Source organism: Conger conger, chromosome 15, assembly GCF_963514075.1.
Source record: "Conger conger chromosome 15, fConCon1.1, whole genome shotgun sequence".
In the NCBI taxonomy this organism is placed as follows: domain Eukaryota; kingdom Metazoa; phylum Chordata; class Actinopteri; order Anguilliformes; family Congridae; genus Conger; species Conger conger.
The window spans coordinates 24093978-24119284 of NC_083774.1; the positions used below are offsets into that span (position 1 = coordinate 24093978).

The 25307-nt window shown below is 41.2% G+C and overlaps 2 protein-coding genes across 4 annotated transcripts in view; both read right to left on the minus strand.

Annotated features, from left to right (window-relative positions):
* LOC133111462 (uveal autoantigen with coiled-coil domains and ankyrin repeats protein-like) overlaps nt 1-6759 on the minus strand; it is a 60695-nt gene extending 53936 nt beyond the window's left edge. The window contains 1 exon segment of the mRNA XM_061221840.1: nt 6540-6759. Coding sequence (XP_061077824.1) covers nt 6540-6587 — 48 coding nt within the window. The 5' untranslated portion in view covers nt 6588-6759.
* Nucleotides 6760-13980: 7221 nt separating this feature from the next.
* On the minus strand, nt 13981-24482 carry morf4l1 (mortality factor 4 like 1). 3 transcript variants are annotated; one of them, XM_061221871.1, is made up of 12 exons: nt 24301-24482; nt 22718-22764; nt 22210-22277; nt 21112-21198; nt 20257-20337; nt 19716-19743; nt 18903-19006; nt 17546-17645; nt 16793-16881; nt 16174-16346; nt 15761-15845; nt 13981-15412 (listed from the first exon to the last, which is right to left on the minus strand). In XM_061221871.1, the coding sequence occupies exons 1-12, from the start codon at nt 24338-24340 to the stop codon at nt 15328-15330; spliced, it is 987 nt and encodes a 328-aa protein (XP_061077855.1). In that variant the 5' UTR covers nt 24341-24482; the 3' UTR covers nt 13981-15327. The 3 variants fall into 3 exon arrangements, with proteins under 3 accessions (XP_061077855.1, XP_061077856.1, XP_061077854.1); XM_061221872.1 differs by having other exon boundaries at nt 17546-17647; nt 18899-18987; nt 19718-19743; nt 24301-24481; XM_061221870.1 differs by having other exon boundaries at nt 17546-17647; nt 18899-19006; nt 24301-24479.
* Between the last annotated feature and the right edge of the window lie 825 nt (nt 24483-25307).

A 25307-nucleotide genomic window follows, 5' to 3' on the forward strand; every position in this document is an offset into this window, starting at 1 on the left:
AACACTAGTATGCACCATATTCAATCACAGTCTTCCTTTCTTTTCTTTTATTTTTTGGGGGGTTGGAACAGTTTGCATTGCTTTTAGCTGTGGAGGAAGGGTATTCATATGCAATGCAAGTGCTGGTGCAATGACAAAGTGGTTGCAGTTTGCTACTGATCTTTTGTTTGCCAATGAATTAATGGGCAATTCAATTGTTTTCCATTCAATTCCATCAAGAATGAGGTTATGGTTTAAGATGTATTCACCATTCTGAACCACACCAGAATACATTTTTAAAGATATATAATTTCCATCACTCTATATGGACCTCAGAAACGATGGCAAGCGTTTCTACAGCTCAGCTATCATCATTTTCAGGTTGCAAAACGTTTTTTTACAGTGTGAAACGACACAAAAGGGAGGCAATGCTGATGAAAGTAACCTGAATCTGAATAATCAGCCGTCACATTCAAGACATGTTAACGATATTCCTTTTACTCATGAAGCATTGACTATGAAAAAGCCATTGTTGTTCCTCAAGGCTTTGCAGAAATTTTTGACGGTTTCTTAAGCACAAGTTAGCCTCCAGCACATTTCCCCAGTCTGGGCGCAGTACAAGGCCTTTAATCAGTAAAGAACACAAACACAGACCAGGAGTGAGTTCCTTAGTAATTACTTCTTATTTTAATAACTTTTATTTAGCTGACACTTTTTCTCCAAAGTAACTTACAGTTGATTAGACTAAGAAGGGGGCAATCCCCCCAGGAGCAATGTGGGGTTAAAGGCCTTGTTCACAAGCCCAACAGCTGTGCGCATCTTATTGTGGTTACACCGGGGCTTGAACCACCAACCTTCTGGGTCCCAGTCATGTACCTTTTAACCACTAGGTTACAGGATACTAGGCTAATCTAAGTATCTTAATTAGCCCCAACCACAGACACCAAAGAACTGAGGCCTTTTCTGAAGCCAATTAAAAACAGGCTTGGTGAAATTAACACATTTGCATTGTTGATCAAATGTTATATACAGATAACATTTGTATAAATGTTATATACAAATGTTATATACAGATTTGCTTTTACAAATACAACTACAATGGTGAGTGCCGCTTAATCCACTTATAGATAATCAAGAGGATAATCTGACAGGCAGCAAATTGATATGCAAATTTATTTACCAAAAATAGTTTCTGAATGAAGCATTAGTTTAATTAATCGAAAGCAATTGCATTCAGAAATTCATGTACAGCTGATTGGTACCTTACATGGCAGCCTATCTCCATTGGTGTGTGTGTGTGTGTGTGTGTGTGTGTGTGTGTGTGTGTGTGTGTGTGTGTGTGTGTGTGAGAATGGGGGAACGAGAGGCATCAATTGTAAAGCGCTTTGGATAAAAGCGTTATATAAATGCAGTCCATGTACCATGTATACAGCGGCATTGGGTACCATCAACATTTCTTGGTTTCGCACATTTGAAAGTGTCTCTGAGCATCAGTCCATGACCATGGAATTGCCCAACTACAAAAAGTGAGATCATTCAAAGTGCGACCGAGACAATATTTTAAATCAACTTTAAAAACACGAGGAACTGAATTGAAATGAAACATCACGGTATCTTTTGGTCCATATATATTTTCCATTAGGAATTCTGGATGGTATGCAAGCGTACATTGACTACATTTGAACACAAAGCTCTAGAGTTTGTTGACATTTACATGGACAAAAAATGTTCAATGCATAGCACTGATTTGGCCAAAAAAATAAAAAATACAGGCCTGATGAACAGCTTAATAAGAGGACTGCAGGTTTGGCAAATACTCAAAGTTCTACACTTCTAATAAGCATTTATCTTCAAGCCTCCATCAATGGCTTCAGTTTATGCTTCGGGAAATAACAAACGCCCCATTTCTGCAACTATAACAATGAACTTTAATTCGCTCTGCAAAATTGCTGCAATTTCTCAGCAATTTAATTATACAAGTATAGAGGACAAGGCATGGCCTAAAGGGTAATGACCTTTACAGCTAATCAAGCTTTTACATATTTACATATTAAGCTAACTCCATTGAAAGCTTTCCGTTTGCTTCTTTGAACGGTTAGATTGGATGTGCTCTCTTCACCCACGAACATGAAGGGAATCAACCAAGAGAAATAAAGATACACAACATTAAGAGCAGTATAGAAGTCAACTCAAACTCACAAACTCACACAAACTCAAGGAATCTGTGAAATCAAGACATCCCAGAGAGCACATTGAATAAAGCCCGTCATTGTTTAGTAATGAGTCAGTGCTTACTGGGCAGGGCTAGGAGTCCTTGCCAACAGACCAGTGTCATTCGGGGAGGGGGGTCACAGCTGGCAAAGTTCCCACTCTCAGTGTTCTCAAGCCCAGATGCTCCAGCTTCAGATGCAGCTGGCTCCAATACGTTTTCATGGAGGGGAATGGCTGATCTGGCTCAATCAACCCCTGCCTCCGATCGAAGCCCAATTTACACACGATTGTGAGTCATGAGCAATATTAACTGACCACTGGTTTATTATTCACGCATATCACAGGTAAAATGAAAATGAAAAGTTTGGAATTTCAATACCGTCTTTTGCGTGCCATTTCAAACACTAGTATTGATAGTTCATTTGTTTTCAACCCTGAGGAATGAGTATCCTAAAAGGAGCTCCCCCCTCATCTGTGAATCACAGGGGTGGGGGTGGGGAAGTTTGGACATGTATGGCTGCAGGTGCTGGTTCACTTGCCTTCATTGATAGTGTATGAATGATTTCTGAAGAGTACAGAAGCATCTTATCTGCTCAATTTAAATCAAATGCCTCCAAACTCATTGAATGGTGCTTCATCCCACAGCAATGTAATGTTCCCAAACATACACCAGTGCTTCCTTTCTTCTTAATAAGTCTATTGTTTGGCTTCGGTCTCTGACTGTTTTCTTATAATTTCTCAACCTCATAATGACTTTCTCGACCATCATTGACAACTCTAGTCCTCATGTTGACAAACAGCAGTAACAGACTTCAAAGGCAATCAAAATCAAGACTAGATACTGAAAGCTTTCGTATCCCTGCACTAAGGAAGTGATTGAAAACGCCAGATAATTGTCCAATTACATTTGGTCCCTTAAAATGGGAGGGACTATGTATAAAAAGGATGTGATGTATGCAATATGTAAATATCCTCAAATGAATGGTGACAGTCTGGACTTTAACGTCATATTCATAGTTGTGTTTCAAATCCAGTGTGCTGGAATAGAGAACCAAAAGAACTGAAATTGTACCACTGCCCAAATACTACAGCACATTATAACTGGGAAGATTTCAATTCAAATACAGGATTACGTCACCATCATTACATATTAGCCAACATTTTCATTTTCAAATTTGCCTGTGACAAGCTTCCATAAACAAATACTAACAAGCCCACAGTTCAGATTCAGATTCTATTGAATGACAGCGACGGAACCTGGGGCCGCCTGCCAAGCGGACCTTTGCTAATTTTATATGCCACCTGTCCATGTTAGCCCCACTCTAATCTATTTGACAGGGAAGACATCCCTGGATACACATTACTGCATGATGCCACAGTGCATTTATCTGAGGGCAATCAGAAAGCAAGTCAACCTGCAATCACGCGCAAGCGTTTAAATCGCAGGGCGCCGGGGAGGTCGCACAGAGAACTGAACTGCATTAAATTGCTTTTCTGAAGGAGGCCTACAAGTACTTGGTTGCTGTGATAAAACGGCAGGTCCATAATGTCCATGGCCCAGACTGTTGTCTATCCAAGTTAAGTGTATTTGAAAAATAACACCATTAAAAACTCTATGGCAAAAACACCCATAATAATAAGTGAGCCAGCACAAGCACCCGCCTCGGTAATAACTAGGACCTGGAAAACACCCGTAATTACCAGTACAGCTAAAACACCCATTTAAAATTACACTGCATTAACTTCAGACACTTTTATCCAGAGCAACTCACAATGTAGGCCAACAGAAGTGCATTCACATGATATAAACTGCCAGACCTAGATAACAACATTCCAAGACCAGCAACTGTAATATAAATAAAGCAGTAATCTAAAACAAATTGAAATCCTGAACAGAGATTACATCCAAAACGAGGCAAAATAATAAAGGTCTAAAACCATAAAAGGTACCATAACCTGAACCAGTACAAAAGGTCGGGTGTGAGAACAGGAAGGGAACTAAGGTGGGTCTTCAGGCACATCTGAAGATGGACAAACGTTCTGTTGACCTGACCATTGTGGGTAGTTTGCTCCACTGTTATGGGACAAGTACAGACAGGTATTATGACTGGGCAGAGCAACTGTGGAGGGAGGGGAGGGAGCAGATATCTGGCCAGGGTGCAGAGGTTAAAGATTGATTGGAGTTGCTCTGAAGCTCGTTCCCCTGTAGCCAAGATTTTAGACCTGATTTTAGACTGAGCAGCAACAGGCAACCAATTAGGTAAGAAGAGGAGAGGTGCGAGTTCACAGTAAGGAAGACCGGACACAAGTCCTGTTAGTGGAACGGGCCAGGAGAGATTGGCCAGAAGGGAATTGCAATAATAACGAGCGTGAGAGCACCACTCCTGGATTTGGAGAACAGAAGCAGCACAATGACGAAGAAAGCACTGACTAATGAGTGGTCAAAAGGAACAATAAGCAGCCGCAGTGAGACCACCTTCAGTTATGGCTTTTACAATCTTACAAATAAAATGCATGCAATAACTGTGGGCTGTGGAAGCTTGGGCACGACACAAAAAAAGCAGAGTGCGTGCTTGTTTTGGTGCAGGACATTCTCAGGAAGTCGTTTTGGCTTTGCTGTTTTGGCTTTGCCATCTAAGGGAAAAGTGTTTTTTTATTCAGAGTTCATGTACGAATATCCTTTGATGAGGGCATTACTCAACTCCTTAAATAAACTTTTTTCCCCACCTCAGGCAATACACATTTTTTTCTTGAGTACTTGGAGTACAACCAGATACGTTCTGTCAATACGACAAAATTTCCCAAGAATTCCTGTGGGCTGTACTTTCTACAGAGTTCCCCCAACATGGATGTAAAAAACTTAACCTGAAGAAAGAAAGTCTGCACTTTAACCACATGATGATTGTTTTATTTCAACTGTTTGTTTCAGTGAAAACAACAGAAGATGTGTCATTGTCCAAATACTTACAAACTGCAGTGAAATTTTTTTTTTTTTCAACAAAAGTACACATTCATTCAACTGATTTTACTGACAATATTGGTGATTAATAGTTACAAAAAATACATTAATTTATATTAAAATTTACTAAGGTAGCTAGGTTAATATACTGTGACAGAGGTTAAACCTCATAGCAAGTGTTACACCCTTTTATGGTAAGTGTGAGGGTTGCATGTTTCAGGGTTGAAGAAAATGTCCATTATGTCAATAATGGCTGTAGTTCCATAGTTATGAAAAGCAATAGCACCACGTGGCAACTTTTAGAAATGTTATTTTGAATAAAATAGATTCTATTAATAGAATTGTTTTTTTGTAAAACTCATGTAAAACTCAAATTCTAACCTTAACTTCTGAAATGCAAAAAGATATTTAAACATTTGCATAAATAGCAAAGCTTTTCTAAAAAGTGAACATTCTGTACCTTTATGCAATGGAAATGTAGCCTAATGATGGTCACTGGGGACATACAGAAATTAGTGTATTCGACTGAAAATAAAATTGTTTAATTAGTTTGCTGTATTTTCCACACAGTGTCTTGATCTGTGATTAAGTGTTTTGCTGGGGGGTTTTCCCGCTGAAATATTTAAAGAAAGTTCTGGGGACATAAAGGGCACACCTGAGAATGTTCCTTGCGATTTAGCAGTTTAGCCAACAAATGTTTATGCGATCCCTAGCCTGCTGGAACGGCTCTTAGTTGTTCGCATTAGATCTACAGGAGTTATAAAACAACGAGGCTATTGAGTGTCAACAATTACAACGCGTTTCCCAGGTATAAACTACACGGAGCACACAAAACCTCATGCGGGCGACCGCACGCACAGTTGGATCGTAGCACAAATCGAAGTAGGGTTTTAGGCTACTCTGAAACATTCTCATGTTCATGGCATGCGTGTAGCCCAATACAAATAACAGCTAAAGGGTTAATCCGTGTTTTATACTCTGTGAGCGGGCCTAACTTCAAAATTAATTTTCGACTTGCCAAACTGGCGTTTAGCCACCACCTGGTATTGATCTCATAGCCTTCCCTAGCTACCTTGCTACAACGCCTTAGCCACAAAAAACACTTGCTTTCGGAATGCGCTGAACAGCCGAGCGTAAACAAAGCCGATCTACATACGAGTGTTTTCTATAAGTAGGTAGTGGCTCGATCTATCATAATTTTAAACAACTCACTTTTCAAGCAAGCAAGTCGTCTTATATGTTAATCGTCACTGCACGTTCACATTTCAACTTTACCCTCGATCCTTCTCTAAAGAAATTACTACTTTCGACCTGCTAGTTCCAGTCTTAAGCCACAGGTGGAACTTAACAGTTCACAAAAACACTGATTCAAAGTTTGTATTAAACTTACGGTGATTGTAACTTCGTGTTTCTTCAGTCGATACTTCAGACTCTTCATGTTTACCCCGTTCCTTGAGAACACGTTCAGGATTGTTCTTTATAGATACTGATACTTAAAATCTACGGCAGTATTTACAAATTTTCTGTCTATCCCACTTTCTCTCTCAATATTGGACAGCTAAATTATACTTTTACCTGACGCCCAAATCACAGGGTCCCGACCTGTTTTAAATATGATGGTTCTTTCATCCAATGATGTGAAAACGTATGCCACAAGCTTTTGTCTGTAGCCAATCAGCTACATTTTGAGGTGGGACTTCCTTTATTTTGGAATTCCAGGCGACAACCTGGGATGTTGACGTGACGTCGCACCCGAGTGTACCTGCAAATGGCTTGAATGACTCACTGTATTGGTAAATGACATGTTTCGTTATTGATGTCAAACAACTGCTGCGATAATATTTAGCTAAATGTTTTGTTAGGATGTAAACTTCACGCAGATTGTATGGCTCATGCGAAAATATTTTGGGAAGCTCAGAAATTATCCACCCATATTTTCCATATTATCAAAAATGTCTTCCCACCTTGTGATTTATACATGTTGGTTTCATCCTCAGTATTAGGTTGACGCAAACAAGGATGACTTCTAGATGAAATGAGTGGTTAAAAAAGTGTTCAAGGGCTGTGGCTCCTCAGAGGAAACTGCACACTCATCCATACGCACGACACACACTCTCCTCTGTGTGACTGTGTGTGTGTTACTTTACAGTTACCTACACTGGATGTTGCAGGTGTGTTAGCAACCACTTGCAAAAAATATATTATTAAACATAACATGGCACAATGAAGATAAAGAAATTGTGTGATTAATGGAAGATCTGTTCCTGCTCTTTCCTGAATAATAAAGCAATCTGCTTTTATTTTTTGTTCACTAATCAGAGATTAGCACATTTCTAAACCAACACAACAAACTCCATTTAGGCCAGCTTCACTGGGACCTGAATATCATACATTAAAGGGAATAGTTTATTAAAAAAAAGTTTACTTTCAATAAATATGAGGAGTTGAAAGATTTATAGCACATAAACCTTCATTAGCATGTGTCCTGCCCTGCACCATGTTCCACTGGAGGATCATTAAAATGAGTCTGCCATAGTCATGTGATGTGAATAAACTGACACACCAGAATATTTAATATTGGAAGGCCAGTGTCATTTTCATCAGACAGAAATGTGAGCAGCTAGGCTTTTTGTTGTTTCCTGAGTGTCTGTAGCACATTGTGTAGTTTATTCAAAAGTGAAATTTCTTCTTTTTCATGACATTATTGCCATTTGGCAGACACTCTTATCCAGAGCAACATACAGTTGATTAGACTAGGCAGGAGACAATCCTCCCCTGGAGCAATGCAGGGTTGGGGGCCTTGCTCAAGGGCCCAACGGCTGTGTGGATGTTATTGTGGCTACACCGGGATTAGAGCCACCAACCTTTCGTGTCCCAGTCATTTACCTTAACCACTACACTACAGGCCACCCCTTCTTCTTGCACAGAGTGGATTATTTATCTATCCTATTTCACACACACAAAAAGTATATAAGCAAAATGGCGCATTGCTCATGAGTCATCTGTCTGCAAAACATGGAAAACATTCAGTTGCATCTTTGTTCAGCAATAGGGAAAACATTTTTTGATTTCTTTAAGTCTTGGTCATTGGGTGGTTTGATGCTTCCATAACTATGTAAATTCTGGATTTTAATCTCAGTCAAGCAGAAATTGACTTACTTGACATACAGCAAAACTAATGCAATGGCAAGCTTGAGGCATTGCATCCTGGGGTGCTCAGAAATTACTTTTCATGGATTTTGCAGAGCATGAAAACTGGAATGAGCGACGTTTGTTGTTGACTCAAAAAGGCATACTGATTGAGAATGCTCATGTTTTCTTTAGCCGTGAGGCCTACTAGAATTGCATGCCATTGATATCATGACAGAATTCAAATGAAATCCAAAATAGCTTTCAAAAATATAAATGCTGTATGAATTATATTACATATAAATTAGAAATGCTGACCATTTAAAGTCAATTTTGTGTTTTGACCAATGATTCACCAAAACTGCTTTATAGCATAAATATAGTGATTCCACGTTATGTACCCTTGTGGAGAAAAGAAATAAGTTTTTTTTTTTTTTTTCTCACAAATTAGGAATTGTCCTAAATTACACAATCGAAAGGAGTATGGTCGCCCCCTTCTGGATACAGTGGGAACAGCAAATATACCGAAAATTCGCTGAAATGCGCGTTTTCTGCTAAACCAAACCGGCCGTCAAGACATTATTTTAACGTGAATGTTCGGCGATAAAAAATGTTTTTGAAGTCAGGCAAATATTACGACTAAATGTTAAATTTGCCATACAGCATCTAAATTGTTAACATTATCCTAAATTCCAGGACTGGATTCCAAAGTACAGTGCTAACACAGGGTGAGCTGGTCTTGATTGCAGTGAGCGATTGGAGTTCGTATCAGCGGATCCCCAGAAAGTCTCACTTCGTCCCAAAGTTCAGTGTTCACGATTCGTGGATTCATACAGAGATTTAAGTTGTAGCAAGGGGAGAATGCGAAAAGATTTAATATGTTGGGCTAATTTTTTTAATTCCTGAAACATATGCAGTTGTAATGAAACAAGACAATGCCCTAAACCATATATTTAACGTTAAAAATATAAATACGCTTGTTGAACTTTACTAGAAAAAATCTTAAACATTTCCTTTCCTTTCCGTGTTATGGGCTAAATGTTGTATGCATAACTCCCATCCATCCATCCATTATCTTAACCTACTTATCCTGAACAGGGTCACGGGGGGGCTGGAGCCTATCCCAGCATACATTGGGCGAAAGGCAGGAATACACCCTGGACAGGTCGCCAGTCCATCACAGGGCACACACACCATTCACTCACACACACACTCATACCTACGGGCAATTTAGACTCTCCAATCAGCCTAACCTGCATGTCTTTGGACTGTGGGAGGAAACCGGAGTACCTGGAGGAAACCCACGCAGACACGGGGAGAACATGCAAACTCCGCACAGACCGGGATTCAAACCCAGGACCTCCTTGCTGTGAGGCGGCAGTGCTACCCACTGCACCATCCGTGTCGCCTGTATGCATAACTCAACTAATTTAATTTAAATGTTGGTTCCCTGACTGACCAAGGCTCTCACAGTAATTGTACAGGCCTGGGGTGGTGGGGCCGAACGTTTGTTTCATGGAGTCTATGAACAGTGGACTTTTGACCGAATATAATTATTCCATTAATAATATGCATCCGAAACTCGGTTAATACTGCTTGGACCCAACACACGTCCAGTGGTAATATTGGACAATAACTGCATGCACGTTTAATGGTGAGGCACTCTGAGGCTTATCTAGCAGTGGTAAATGGTAATGGCCTGCATTTACATGGCGCCTTTATCCAAAGCGCTGTACAATCGATGCTTCTCGTTCATCTATTCACACACACAATGGCGATTCGCTGCCATGCACCAACCGTCTCGTCAGGAGCAATTAGGTGGTTAGGTGGCCTCTGAAATGATAATGGAAACTTTAGTATCCTGGGAGGTATTTGAAGCAAGCTGCAGTGGAGATTAGCATGGGACTCCACTAATGACTTAAAGAGCATGCTGTCATTGGGAAAAAGGCAATTTGGTATTGAGCTTGATCTACATCCAGGCAGGACTGAAAATGGGCACACAGGGCTGTGGGAGACAGCCTGTTCTCAAAGAGTAGGGGTTCTTGTGGTGTGCTGAACATTTTTTTTTTACCTGGCCACCCAATTATACCTGCAGTTTAATTGGCTATAATTTGAAAGGTACAAAATGGCTGCGTATCACCCGGGTGTGCTTGCTCATAATGGCAGAGGTGAGTTCCGCTCTCCAACTGTGAAGTGCTTTGAAATCACGAGATTTAAGTGGTGTGTATAAATGCAATCCATGATTGGTATGAGGTGGAATGCTCTTAGCCTGGATCACTGCAGTAGGCAAATAGCAGGCTAATACCTTACAAACTCAAGTGTTTTTTTGTGTGCTATGAAGGATATTTTTATATAAAAGATTCCGCTGACCTGCTGGCTTTACAATGACTGGTGTTGGGGCATGATCTAAAATAAGAACCATCTGACATTTTAGCTATTATATTACGTTATTTAACTGATGCTTTTATCTGTTATGGATGACCGCTGAAGCCTGTCGCTATAACAAAATGTTTTTCTGTGATCTAATCTACAAGTGAACTGTTGTTGTATAAAGCCAAAGAGCTCACTCAGCCAGTGTAATTGGTGGAAGCAAAACAACCTTCATATACTGTACACTGGCCCTCCAGGACCAGAGCTGCCTACCACTGCTGGACGTGCTGTTTTGGAGTCACTTGGAGCATATGCTCTTGCTTTAGGCCATGGACACCCGAATGCCCCATTCCAGCTCTTGTAGTCAGTGAGGGATGCAGCTGTGCTCCAGATGGGTGTACTGGCTGTCTGCTGCAGTGCTGTGCAGACAGGGAGGGAGGGAGGGAGGGAGAACAGCCGTTCACAGGGGACTGCAAGCACTGCAGACGTGGGGCTTCTGGGCAGAAGGATGCAGGTGGAACGGCCGTAACCCGAGAGCCACTAATGCCGATACCAAATTGGGGAGAAATATGGAGACTTTATTATTATTATTTGTTTATGTGGTATTTGAGCTTTGGTTTCTAGTAGCCTTGTCACACTGCATGGCATGTGGAGCTGAGCATGAAATCCACTGTACATTAATTAGAAGTGTTGTAGAATAATAATGTATAACAAATGTTAATGCATTTCTCGTGTAGATTTAATGGGGGGGGGGGGGGGGGGGGGAAATTCAAATTTAGATGTAATTTCATTCCAACTGATTACAGCTGCAACGGGTTCCTCAGAATGTTCCAGCAGGCACTGGGAAATTACTTTCTGCTCATGACAGTCGCTCCAGTCTGGCTTGCTCCTGGCACTTTTATCAGTTAAAATAATGTGATGGCTGCAAGAGCCCCATCATTACCTGGGAGAATTACACCATTCACACTCCTCCAGCGGTTCAGGCGGTCTCAGGAGACCTCCCTAACCTCTGTCGCCAACTGGAACAGGTAATGGTTGCCATGATAACAGTGTTACCATGGATTCTAGCAAACTGCCGCTGGTCCACAAGTAGCCTGGCAAAGGAATGCAGCGCATACAAAAGCAAGCAGCAGCCCGTTTTCAAACTCTCGGTGAACTGGCACAGCAAATCCGCACCTATTTTTACATCGCGGCTGTGCAGCATTCTGACAGGATTTCCCCATTCTGGAAATTGTATTTATTAATTCTCGTGAATGGTTTTGTTTGCTATATGTTAATTTGTTAATTTCCATTAGCTGATATGCCAGTCTTCCTGGGGTCCACAGGTTTTAAGTTTATGAATGACATTACAGGCCACTTACCCTTACCAACACATACAACAAACTACACTACGGGATTCAACACTCCTTTTCCAGAGGTCCTGCTTGTTCTCCTAGAACAGACTGTTAGTTCACTTCATTACATCCAGTGCTCTTGCATCTAGATTATTTATTCATGGGTTTATACAGCAAGAGGTTAGGCTATCATCAGAGGAATTCTCCTCTCAGTGCCCCAACCACGTATTTGAGGGGCATAAGGGACCATGTGTGTCACACCTATGGGATTCTTAGGGTGTGGTATTTCAGCAAGAAGTGGCACATTTTGGTCCAATGAAGAACTATGTTAACCCTCGTGGTTAAATAATCTAGCTCTCATTTTTATTATATTTTGTAAGCATAAATGTGGAAGTTGTCGAACACAACACTACTACCATCCCCCCATTTATAGCATGTCACCATGGGAGAAATGAGTGGGCTTTGCACCTTTCAGGAGATATCCACAACATTTACATTCAAGTGATTATTGGAGAGCAGTAAATATAATTTATTCTTCCAGTTGCTCAACCTTTTTCTTGTGAAATGGAAATTAAAATCATGAGGCAACAGCATTCCCAATAATGCTTGCACATCACGTGTAGAAAGTAACCTCGGCTTATTGAAGTTAATTAAACAGCAAGTGTCGTATTCGGAAGAACTACCAAGGCTCATTGAACAATGTTTGGATTAATGTGAATAGTCATTACATTAATGCAAACACAGTAACTTATTCGTGACTTGTTTACCTTTTTAATGAGTTACAAAATTAGATTTAATGTTTACCTCATTTTCAGAAGGAATTAAACAATCTTAATATATGTAATTAATTCACATGCCCATGATCATTGGAATAGGCATCACGTGCATTTAAATCAGATCCAATCCCACCTCACTTATGACAAGTCATTAATCACTCTTATCAAAGTTTGTGAATGATCAATATTTCTATATTTTTGGCCAGCAATGAACAGAAACTGGAGACAATTATTCAATCCCACAGCCTTGGGGCTGTTGCAGGGAAGATCACATCAACAAGCTTTTTACCCTTCCAACAACCACCTGGTGGGACACACACAGAGAAGCCCAGTGAGTATCGATCATGATCTCAGTCCTGTATGTATACATTAGACATTCAGGGACCAAACACAATCTTCTGCCTTCCTCCCCCTCCATGACCCACCACTCCAGCACTAATTGGGAGTAAAAGCAGTGTCCAGCGTCACAGTAACTGCAGGCTATCTGTCAAGGCTTGCTATAGATTTTAAAAGGCAGTGTGAAACAGCGACACGCACTCAACTCCGCAGCAGACTGGTCTCCAATAGAGCCTGACACAATGGGCCAGAGCGGGGATCAGGCAATGTGGAGGCAATAAGGGACGAGGAGAAGCAAATCCTGCAGCTTTGCCATCAGCCACAATGCAGGTCTTTATATAAAGCACTGCAAGAGAAAACTAAAACACATACCTGAACATATCCACCAGGATTTTAAAAGCATTTAACCTTTAGAGAACGGCAAGAAAGAAATCTGTCGCCTTGTGAAATGTAGACTAGTGGTTAAGGTACATGACTGGGACCCGCAAGGTTGGTGGTTCGTTAAGTCGCGTGTGTTCACGTTAAGATCTGCACAGCTGTTAGGCCCTTGAGCAAGGCCCTTAACCCCACATTGCTCCGGGGGGGGATTGTCCCCTGCTTAGTCGCTTTGGATAAAAGCACTAGCTATGTAACATGTAAATGTGTTTCTCCACTAACTAGTCACTACTGAAATGGTGTTTTAGTTGGAGTGTTACAGCAGAAGGTGCAAGTCAGTGTAGGGGTAACTTCAATAGCGAGTGCCATCCAAGGGGAAAATGAGGCACACGAAACAGAAAGAAAGTTCTGAGAGTCCTTGACAAATCCAATGGCAAATTAAATAGCAAATTAAATAGCAGGCAATAAAGAGATGACATGTCTTCAGACAAAAGGATGCAGTCCACAGTCACATATTTAAAAGAGTTTTATTTACAGTGCTTGTGAACACAGGGAAATAATGTTGATGGGGGGGAAAAAACTGGACAATTCCATCTTTTTTAGATGAGGAAATAAAATGGCCTTCAGGGAAATTGGACGCACGTCACAATGAATAAAAGACTTCAGAAACCTTTTGCACTTCAAAAACACGTCCAAATGATAACCACGTTCACAAAGCGATGTCAGGAAACGCAATTTAACTTGAAGTCACAATGTCCTGATTCTTGTGTATGATGGTTTGATTTCCACAGACTTGAGTTCTTTTAACCAGAAATCAATTAAGGATAAGCCTTAATGCTGAAGCTGACCTTAAATTGCTTTGAACAGATAAAGTACACAAAACCAGATAGCAGAAACCAATCTGCCAGTTCAGGATGAAGTCCTGACATTTGTACCCACATTATTATAACACAGATCAACCTCATTTCTATGCAAGAAGGGGGAAAGGGGGGCTGTGATATTTTCTTAAACTGGGGACTTTTTCTTTTACAATACGTAGATACACCTCGACCTCAGCAGAAGAGCAGGTTTAAGATTCAAGAACGGAAATGAATGTAAAATCGTTTCAACATGCTTAAACGGTCACTTGAACGGACAGCGACATCTCCGCCTGCTTTTACCATGACCCCTTGGGCTGTCCTTTACCCCGAGGGCAATTAAGTGCGCAAGGTCAGCGTACAAAACAATAAAAGACCATGAACATGAATCTGCCAGTGAGGACACTGGCTTTTATTAAGTCACCAAAAAAATAAAAAATAAAAAAACCCTTCCATCTGTTGTTGCCACAACACAAACGCACGAACGCACTTGACCGGGCCTCGTCAAGGGTTACGGGCCGGAACCCACGTTTCTACGAAACCTGAAAAACGTGTTTAGGAATACCTGGTGGACAAAGTTCTGAGCTGCGCTCCGAATAGCAGTACGTGGAGAAATAAAATCTCCGGGGGAATGACCGGTAACCTTAGGAGCCGGATGCACAAGCAGTTCCTCTAATACTGGTAGATGCGTGCCAATCTCATTTCCCTGCTTCGGTTGTAGAATAACAAGTTAAGACTTGACATCTAACCCAACTGATCTATTTACATGAGTCTGAAGCCTTCTCCCCAGTTGGGGGTGGTGGTGGGGCAGGTAGAGACGGGGCAGGTCGAGGAGGTGGGTTCCTTCAGGCCGGCCGACTTCTGAAAGTTTCCGAGAGGGGCGTGGAGAAACAAAAAAGTCTTTTTCTTTCCTATTGGAGGATAAAAGCTTTACCTGCGGCTGAGGAAAAACTGTGGCTCCTTCTTCCGTAGACAATTACCCGGTGAAAGTGTTGCTCGGCTCACACTGCTTTCCGGTGGTATTCAGGGGGGGCCACCTCGTAATCGCAGGCACTGAACAGAGTGGCCGAGTTCTTCACCAGGTACCTACACGGAGCACACGCATGTTGTACGCACGTTACACGCAGCTCACACGCATGTTCAGGCTGCGCGGCTGATGGTCGAAACGTTGCCACTACATTATCTGCTCAAAAAATATCTTTTTAAAAAACTGCGGTCCACCTTTTTTCATGGATTTACATGTTATGCTTGGGAATGGCCTGGGACAGCACCTATAATTGAATGCAGTGCAATGAGGACCGACACAAGAGCGTCACGGTCAAAGACGGACACAGGTGGCAGGACGTCACCGTCAAACCGCTCAACGCTTAATGTTGTCAAAGGGGACAGGTTGACATGATGCGATGTGAAGGTGAAATGAAGGAGGCGTCTTACTTGAGGAAGTCCTGCAGGTAGTTGAGCAGCAGAGCCAGGCTCTTCTCATCCAAGGGGGTGTAGGCCAGCATGGCTCCGATCCGCACTGTCACACACACATACAGACACGCAAAGACACCATCACTCATCTGACCATCCCTTTGGGGACAATGGCGTAAGTGCCTGCTTCGACGTGCCTGAGCATGTCTGTAAGGTAAAAGATATCAATCTCTATAGCAGGGGAGGACGCAGTGGATCTTTAATTTGACCTCTAGGTGCATGAGTAATTCCGATTTAGCGATAGCAATATTTGTTTTCAATCTCACAATTGCACAGCATTATCTAAAATCTATGCATTTAAACTTGCTGATGAAGTGGCAACTCTTCGTTCTGTCTCTTGTGCGGCAGGTTTGGCACCACCAGGGGCCACTCACCGAACAGCCTGAGCAGATGTGGGGCCCCGTAGATCTGGGACATGGGGGCATCGGGGTGGTTGGCCAGAATTTCTGCGTACTGCGGCCTCTCGAACTTGTACAGCAGCTGGGTGCCCAGCATGACGTTGAAGTACTCCCGGATCCCCGCCACCACCTCATTCACAGCATACTCCCTGTGTGGAACAGGACATCTTAGCAAAACACACAATCATACTCCCTGTGTGGAACAGGACGTCTTAGCAAAACATACAACACGACCACCTTGTGCACTGCATACTCCGTGCGTGGAACAGGAGCACGTCTGAGCAAAACACGTAGAACACGCTCACCTCTTTCACACCATACTTGCTGTGTGGAACAGGACGTCTTAGCAAAAAACATCCAACGGAGCCTTTCTTAAACGCATTAAAGATGTGTACATTTTACGTCATTGGGTACCAATTTTCCGTTCCCCTCCAATCAATATCCTTTTCACTCAGCGGCACACACTCATTACAGCTAAGTCCGTTTCACCTGTGTGTATGTCACACTGCGGAAGCTAATGCTGCTCTAACTTCTGTTTTAGCGAGTCTTTGCGACTCAAATTCAGTCTTCATACATAACGGCGTTTCACACTTACTTGTTGTCAGAGTTGCCTCTTGACTTCTTGTAGTTTGCATAGTCCTCTAGAACGGTATCAACATTCTTCTTGGCAGGTAGGTGAAAGAGCTGAAACGACCACAGGCGTGAAGCGTTAGAGCCACAGGATAAAACTGAAAACACTCAGTGGAGGGAAACCTGAACACACCACAGCGGTCAGATGGATCTTTCCTAGAGGAAAAAGCGTGATAACCTAATTGTCACTTAACGGGTATGGCACAATTCTTCAAAGACAACTGCCATTTTTATTTCATTTGTACAATTCAGCAGTATGCATTCATAACCTAATCATCTTCTATATTACTAAAGTGCTCAACCTCAGAAAATGTGCATCTGCTGAATGTTGCAAGCACTCCAGCAATTAAACAAATATGAGTGCACTCTTGAAAATGAATGGCTTTAACCCTTTCAGTCCCAATGGCAAAGCATAACAACCCAAAGCATAAAACGCTCCAGAGTATAGCATTCTCAGTCTCTCAAACTTACACCTTTTCAACCAATCAGAATGACTGCAATACTATTGTTTTGGGCCCTATTAAAACCAGAATAAATTCTTAACTTTCAAAAACTTCTCAACCAAAGCCTTGGGATTTTGGTGGATCCACTTTATCTTAGGCATGGGGAAAGAAACACAAGAGCGCAGTGGTAAATGAATGGCTTCTGGATGACAGGGTGAAATGGCTGCGGAGGATGGCCTCTGCTGCCCGGGGCCTGCTGGGAGCTCCTCCCTCACCTGCTTCTGCCTGGTGATCAGGTCCCAGTCATCCACCAGCCAGGGCTTCAGCTCCTCTGGGATCTTCACCTTCACCTCCACTCGGTTTATGAACGTCTCCTCCTGCAGGCACACGGCTCAAATGAGCATTTCATTTCAGGGGGCGGGGGTGGCGTTTCCGTTCCGGAAAAAAAAGGAGAAATGAGCATTTCAGCCCACGCCTCCCACACACAGAGAGCTCAGCTGGAGCAGCCCAGTGCAGAGTGCAGCTCCGGACAGGCTGCTCTGTGGTGCAGGTATAGTATATCAGGTCCAGGTCAACAATGTCGAACCTAGGGATTACTTTCTTCCCAGGCATATTAAAACTCGGGAAAAACTGACCGGCCTTTCCATAATACTCTGTGTAATGATTTTAATTTTACTACATTCAGTACAAGGCAGGGCGGGAAGAAAGCTTCACAAGCTCCAAAATTGGTGGGGCCATTGCATTTTACTATTAAAGTTTTTTATTACTTTATTTTCTGATTGGTTTGTTCGAATGCATATTCAGTGCACTAAGATTTCATAGCTTCATCGACCCGAGAGGTTCAGAAGCCTCACAGTGAAATACTGCAGGTCCGGGAGATGCATTTTGAGAGAGAACAGGCGGGACAATACGGACTTTACTCGACATTGGGTGGGTTTACGTGACAAATATGAATCCGATCTATCAGGTAAGCGGAGAATAGAAAGAAAAAAATGGCCAGGGAAGAGATTTTGCTTGCCGCTTGTTTTCGATTTCTTCAATGAAAAGGCCACATTTGCTGAAAATGATGAATGGAAAACTGAAAATGAGTCAGAATCAATTATAACTTCAAAGAAATAAAAATAACAAATTCTCACACTTTGAAGAAAGCAGATAGCATGACATTAGCACCATAGGTCAAGCAACAACAAAAACATTAACAGGAAGAAAAATTATAACCATTAGCTAAAACAAACACATTATCGATGCCATACATGGTGTTTCAGATAAGGTTTACATTTAACAACAAAATAATAGCAGGTCCATACCTTAGCAGGGACCAGAACCTAGCATATCAGCTTTGTTTTGCAAACCCTTTCTGTACTGATGACTTCCAGAGCCATTATCCTGCAGGATTATTATTTATTTATTTATTTTTGACATATTTTAAAAAGTTGCTAGATTTTGGCCTTAACCTACACATGCAGAGGTTTGTTTGCTACTTGCCATTTGTGCCTTGTGTACACCATGCGGAATTGCACTTTGTGTACAAAACATGCTGTATGAATAAAATAGGCACCAAACATGCATCCTTGACAATTTATCAACATCCTATGACTTTTTCAACAAAGAGAGGAAATTAAGCGTACACTTTCCACGGTTGGGTCGACTCGCGCCCTCTTCTTACGCGGGGGCTGTGGCATCTCCCCTGCGCTGGTCCCCTCCCCGGCCCCTGGTGCTGCGCGCAGAACATCACCACCAAAGCAACGGGACACCACGGAATATAAGTACAGCCACGTGACATCACAGCGCATAAGAATGGCCACGTGACATCACAGCACATAAGAATGGCCACGTGACATCATATAATGAAAGTACGCCAATGTGACATCACAATTAAAGTATGGCCACGTGACATCACATAATGAAAGTACGCCAATGTGACATCACATAATGAAAGTACGGCCACGTGACATCACATAATGAAAGTACGGCCACGTGACATCACATAATGAAAGTACGGCCACGTGACATCACATAATGAAAGTACGGCCACGTGACATAACATAATGAAAGTACGGCCACGTGACATCACATAATGACAGTACGGCCACGTGACATCACATAATGAAAGTACGGCCACGTGACATCACAATGAAAGTACGGCCACGTGACATCACATAATGAAAGTACGGCCACGTGACATCACAATGAAAGTACGGCCACGTGACATCACATAATGAAAGTACGGCCACGTGACATCACATAATGACAGTACGCCAATGTGACAACACAAATAAAGTATGGCCACGTGACATCACATAATTAAAGTATGGCCACGTGACATAATATAAGTGTGGCAACGTGACATCACATAATATCATAAGACAGACAGCTTTGAACTGAGGATGGCAAAAATCAAATATTTATGAAATAAACAGAACATTAAAAAGTAAAACCAAACTTACTTTTCTGTTTGTTCTTCTTGGTTTTCCTACAGGGAAAAATTGAGATTCTTATGAGCTTCACTGACACTCAAGAGACAGCTGAAACTCAATGTGTATGTGTAATTTAATAATAATAATAATTCACATCCAGTGTTATGGCCTGGTGGGCAGTGGGGCCATGCAGGATATGACTAATCTCGGACACACTTTAAGCCAGCGTTTATTTTATCATCAGGGGGAAAAGCAGTAAAATAACATTTAGTGTATTTATATGAATGGCTAAAAGCCTTTATGTATGTCATCGGGAGAAGGAAAAAACATTACGAAGTACCACAGAATGTACTACGGGTCACGGTTGTTTTAAAAAACACTGCGCCCTTTAACTGCAGATTCCCTGCCTCTAAGTGCAATTTGTGTTCTGAAGAAGCCGACCGATTTAAACGCACACAAAAAAGGCAGAAGGAGCATGAAAGCAACGTGTCTGGAACTGGAGCAGAGAGAATGACTGGCACTTATGTTCAGCTCTGCTCAAGCATCGGCAGAAAAGCAGCAGCACTTACAGATCAACATTTTTCTGCTGCACAGCAGCTATCTTCTTGCTTGGTGCGATGCCCCTCATCTTTCCCTCAACATAATGATCCCTGGGGGGGAGAGAGAGGTCAGACACAGCAGAGCAATAATATGAAAACCCCACACCTTGCTGTTAGAACACCCCCATTGTAATACAGGTGTAAGGACGGGGATGAATCAAAGAGTTTTTCATGGGCATAAGGTACATGGGCTACATGAGGACAAACCGTTCTTAGGACAGCACTCGCTAAACACAAGCGCTAGAATCTGTTAATACCAAAAGATTGCAGCTTCCATTTGATTGACAAAAACACATGCTGATTGGCTGTCCTGTCCACACACAATAGATAAAGGTGTTGTTGCTTTTCCCTGTATTGGGTATCATTAATTAAAATGGTGCCAGTGACCTTCATTGCATTCAATTATTATCGCACCCAGCCTACATGCAGCAATATATTAGGCTACAGGACTATGGACAGTGTTTGAGTATGAAACTTCAGACCGAGTCTGGGGATTGGGGATAAGAATTCAACCATTACGTTTTATGCAGTTACATGTCACAAGTAAAACATGTTTAGTTAAACCAAGATTAAATGTGACTTGTGAAGGCTTTTGTAAAATACCCAAAAACACTGTTCATCACATTCGTCAACAATTTCAGTCGATGTTTTACATTTTCCCAATTGAAATGCATAAAATATAACCAGTAACTCTGAGATTAGAATTTTAGTCATGCCCAGGTCTTGAAACGGATTACTTGCAGAAAGAACAATAAATACAATTGAAACGATGACTTCCGCAAAGAGCCGCAGAACTCCTGCACTCCCCAGAGACGCAGGACTCACTGGTTGGCCTTTTGAAGCTCTTTTTGTTTCTGCAGGTTGGTGTCCACATACTTGAGCACTCTGCTTTCAGGAACCCATTCATCCCAGCTGCAACAGGAAGGGGAAGAAAATACAAATAAAAAAACCATTCTCCCTGGCAAAATTCCCCTTCAATGGACACGGGACAAAATTTAAGGTTCAAGTTCGAGATCGTGCCTCCTCATCGTGCCTCCTCCCCAGCAAACATGAATCGGTACACATTTTCACACATTGCTGCTGACATTACACAATATCTCTGCAGTCCTGTGCAGGCTTAACAGGTATCTCTAATAGTCCCCTGAAGAATGCTGACAGATCCAAAAGGCTTAATACATTACTAACACAAGCTGAAAAATCGAAACCTGATCATCAATAATATAACACGAATGGAAAACAAGAGCTAAAGCCACACAATCTATAGGTTAATGATTAAATTCTTAAATGCCTAGCTGGCAATTCTAGTTATATGTGTTCATTTCACAACAGGAAAAAGTGCCAATATTTCAATTGTCACTTTAGTTTAGGCATAAACAAATGGCAGCAACAAATTCTACATCTAGGAATACTTAAATATAGTAACGAACTAGTGGAAATCGACTAAATTCATTTTACAACAAATGTACCTTCTGATTTCATTTACCTCAGCAGGCTACTGCAAACAGGTCCTTCTCAAATCACTGAAGCACTAAATTACCATTTTTAACACAAAAGGCAATCAGATTGACTTTTGCATCATCCATGCATTTCTACAGCTGACCCTAGATGAGAAGAAGCCATGGCCAGACAGTACTGTTAAGTGTGAGTAAAGGCCCAGTATAAACACTGCAGTATGCTCATACATTAGCAGAGGAAATGTATACAAAATCCACTGGGACCTTTGAGCAGCCATGTATAGTCCTAACATATATGGCATCTCTGCAGTTTATGTTCAGCAAACTCCTCCTGATTTTTCACATTTGTCCAAGCATGTAAAAGCTCAAATGGTTTAAACTTGAGAATATGACAGTTCAGGGGGATTCTGAGAACCCATATACAAAGAGCAATCATTGAAGGACTTTAACAAACAATGTGGGTACTCACTTCTTATTCCATCCGCTATAATGAATGAAGTATTTCACTTGCTTGTCCTTGATATTAACTTTTACACACTGTAAAAAAGGGACGGTAAAATCAGACATTACTCCAAATAAACATTAGGCACCATTACAGTTCACTAAAACCAAGAGAAAGAAACAAATCAGAATGATACTTTGATGCTTTGAACAACTGAAAGACTTCTACACAATTACATTACATTCAGCACAGCCATATCCAGAGCAACTCATGGAGATTATGCTTTTAACATGCAATCCATTTATACAGCCTAATGTCTTACTGAAACAATTACGTAGCTTGCTTAAGGGTGCAATGGCAGTAGACCAGCTGGGAATCAACTAGTTTGTTAACTCCTAGTACCTAATTCTCACTAAACAACCATTAAAATAATTTGATACTTTCCAGGTTTTTATTTATTTATTTATTTATAACATTTTAAAGATAAATTATGATTACAGATTTGTTTTCAAAACTAAAGTCAGAATATGCTTACCTTAGCTTCGTAGAGCAATGGCCCATGAAAACACAGAACTCGTTCACCTGCAAATGCAAGACAACCAAACAGTAGTATTAAAATCAGACCAAAACTATTATCATCAAAAAGGACAAACTATCTGCTACCTAACTACATCCCGTGAGGTTCATGTTTAGAGGCAGTACTACTGTGTACAAAGTAACCCTGCTATAAAATTACAAATCAAGCTTCTGGTAACCAAAAGCTTAATTTTGTGAATGGTCAAATACAAAACAAAGTGTTGTGGATTGGTCTTTACGGGCATTTCCAGACATGCAATGCAAACTTTGCATGGATTCCCAAAAATAACTTTTAACATGTTTGTCCCAACATTAACTTGGAAACAGGCGACACAGGTGGATCTTAAATCTAAATGTTCAACCGGAAACCAATTATTCGGAATTAATTCATTAATAATTAAGGAAATATTCTACATGTAAACACGGCTAATGTCTACATATCCTCTGCTTTGAAGTGCTACTTTATTGCACAGTTAAATCATCCAGTGTGAGATTGTGTACGTTATGAAATGACCAGAAAAACTTACCAAGGCAGGCAGAGTGCTGCTGCCAGTATATACAACAGGCAGTTGCTTCTTCACAATGATGAAAGTTGACTGGCGTAAACTTTTGATTATAAAAGTATATTTTCTAGGATTACTGTAGGGCCCTTCTGTTCCGTATTCTTCAACAAAACATTACAGAAATCTCCTTTGAATGAACTGCCACGAAGGCCTTTTGGTTTTCGATTAATTCGACCATGTTAAGATAAATTCCAGCATACGACGTTGATATGCAACGTTTAGTTGCTAGTTAAGCAATTGGTTACGGCTCGGCAACTAGTCGACAGTTGTCAAGCTACTTTTAACATGTTACTGCTAACCTATGACAAGTAACGTTAACAAAATTAGCTAGCTAATTGCAATAAGTGTTCGCAAAGAACGTTGGTGTTAGGCAAGTCACATCCACGTATATCTTATTAGAATGTGGATTTCAATAGTAGAATTGTTCTGAAAATAGAAAGGAGCCCTTTTCAGCCTAATGGCTTACTGGCTTAAAATGTCGGTAATGTAGCAAACAAAGGGAAACCCCTTAGCAAGCTAGTTCTCTTTTCAGGCTATATGCTATATCGTGTTGGATATTTCGCTAAATAGTGTCAAATGTTGCTTATCTTACGTTATACGTTGTACGAGGACAGGCAATAGCTTGGTGATGCTAGTCGGGCCTACACAATTCTGTCCTGATGAAAACAAAAACAGCTAACGATGGCTTAACTGTTAGCTAGCGTAAAACATTAACTAGTTAGCCTTGTATCAACGGTAAATGCAAAATGCTTGCATTGATAATGTCAAATTCGACAATTGTTTTGCCCTTCCAATACTACTGGTTAGATAGCTAGCTCGATTAGTTAGTTATCCAGCAATATCGTTTTAAAAGGGTGCCGAGCGCGCCATTGAACAAGCGCATGCAAATCGGCGCCTGCCCTACCTCCACCTCAAAACAGGGTTTGCTGCAAAGGAACGGAGACGTACTTTAACGGTAAATTACATATTCGTTTCTTACCTTCTTGAAATTTAGGCTTAGGGTCCTGTTTTGGCGCCATTCACAGATTAAACTATTAAAATATCTGAAAAATCAAATTCAGGCATCGCCAGCTCCGATTTCATCCAGACACAGTGAAGGCGCCACTCTGCGTCACTGATGCGCGACGCAATGCCATCGCAACAATTACGTCATTGAGCCAAATTTGGTCACGTGATCATGTGTGCTAGTGCCACTAGTGCGCATATTCCGTGTTGATGGTCTTTTGTTGTAATTAAGCTATCCCTTTAGCTACCTGTAATACTTAATTGTATTGGTGCGCGTTTAATCTAGATTTAAATATTGTGACTGTGTCCAGTTCCATTTACTTGTTTGGAAGGTTATTCCATAATAAAGGAGATTTAATAAAAGGTTCTACGACCTGTGAAATTCTTTGAAATGCTTCGGACAAGTAGACATGAAGATTTGCGGATTTGAGGATTGTAGCTTTGTTGTCAATGTAAGCTGATGCATGGGTGGTACTGCACTTTTCATGCTTTATTATTGGCCAATAAACATTCCTCCTGTTGCCCTAACTTTACTTTTCTCAATTTGTCTCTCTTGTCTCCACATTCCATAAATCTATTCACTAGAGGTCTATAACTAGCTTTAAGACAAAACTGCATGTATATGCAAAGCAGAGGCTGTCACACAGGATTTTAATTTCAGGAAATATCATCCGAGTATGCACAGTCATGTTTAAAAGTCTATCCAGGCCTGGGTTGCCTATAATTATGGCTAGCCTGGTTGAAAGAGGAGATCTTAATGACTTTGAAAGAGCAGTGATTGTAACTTTCCCTACCAAAGATAACTCAACAAAGACAGCCCAACTTACTCGCGTTTCACAAACAATGTTATCTAATGTGACGTTGAAACTCCAAGGAAAATACAAAAAAGAAAAAGAGCAAAGAGCAACAGTGGGTGGCAGCACATACTGTATTACAGGATTAAGGTCATGCATTCATTCAACGGCAAAACAAATGAGCAAC